Source organism: Pteropus alecto, unplaced genomic scaffold, assembly GCF_000325575.1.
Source record: "Pteropus alecto unplaced genomic scaffold, ASM32557v1 scaffold5, whole genome shotgun sequence".
Lineage (NCBI taxonomy): Eukaryota > Metazoa > Chordata > Mammalia > Chiroptera > Pteropodidae > Pteropus > Pteropus alecto.
In genome coordinates, this window is record NW_006441953.1 from 31187652 (window position 1) to 31188077 (window position 426).

The 426-nt window shown below is 70.9% G+C and overlaps 1 protein-coding gene across 1 annotated transcript in view; it reads right to left on the bottom strand.

The window, feature by feature from the left end:
* Positions 1 to 426, bottom strand: part of ABLIM2 (actin binding LIM protein family member 2) — a 100011-nt gene that overhangs the window by 46271 nt on the left and 53314 nt on the right. Inside the window, exon 8 of the mRNA XM_015595033.2 lies at positions 166 to 224. Coding sequence (XP_015450519.1) covers positions 166 to 224 — 59 coding nt within the window. The remainder of the gene's footprint in view (positions 1 to 165; positions 225 to 426) is intronic.

A 426-nucleotide genomic window follows, 5' to 3' on the forward strand; every position in this document is an offset into this window, starting at 1 on the left:
GCGGAGCCCTCCCACCACGGCCCAGGGCCCCCTTCCCCGGGCCGCGGCGGCGTGCTGGGTGCGCCCGTGCCGGTCGGCCTGCGGAAGCCGCTCAGTATCCCCCTAACTGCACGCGGCCGCATGCGGGCGGTGGAGACCGCGTCTGAGAAATCCGGACCCGCCAACCTTGTTCCTGTCTTCAGTCCTGGCTGCTTGTCGACACGCCGGGTGCCAGATGGAGGAGCCTGGGGGGCAGATTCCCAAGAGGGAATTGGTTAGTGTCGTTTTCGGGAGTGAAAGGCGGGGCCCCGAGGCAGTCAGGAGCGGGGAGCGGGGCTTCTCCCGTGGGTGCGCCCTCGCCACCTGTGAGGAGCCCGTGGCGCTTCTGGGTGGCTGTGTGGCGTCGGCCCCGGGCCTGGGGCCCGCAGCGGGCTTCCTGGAAGGACT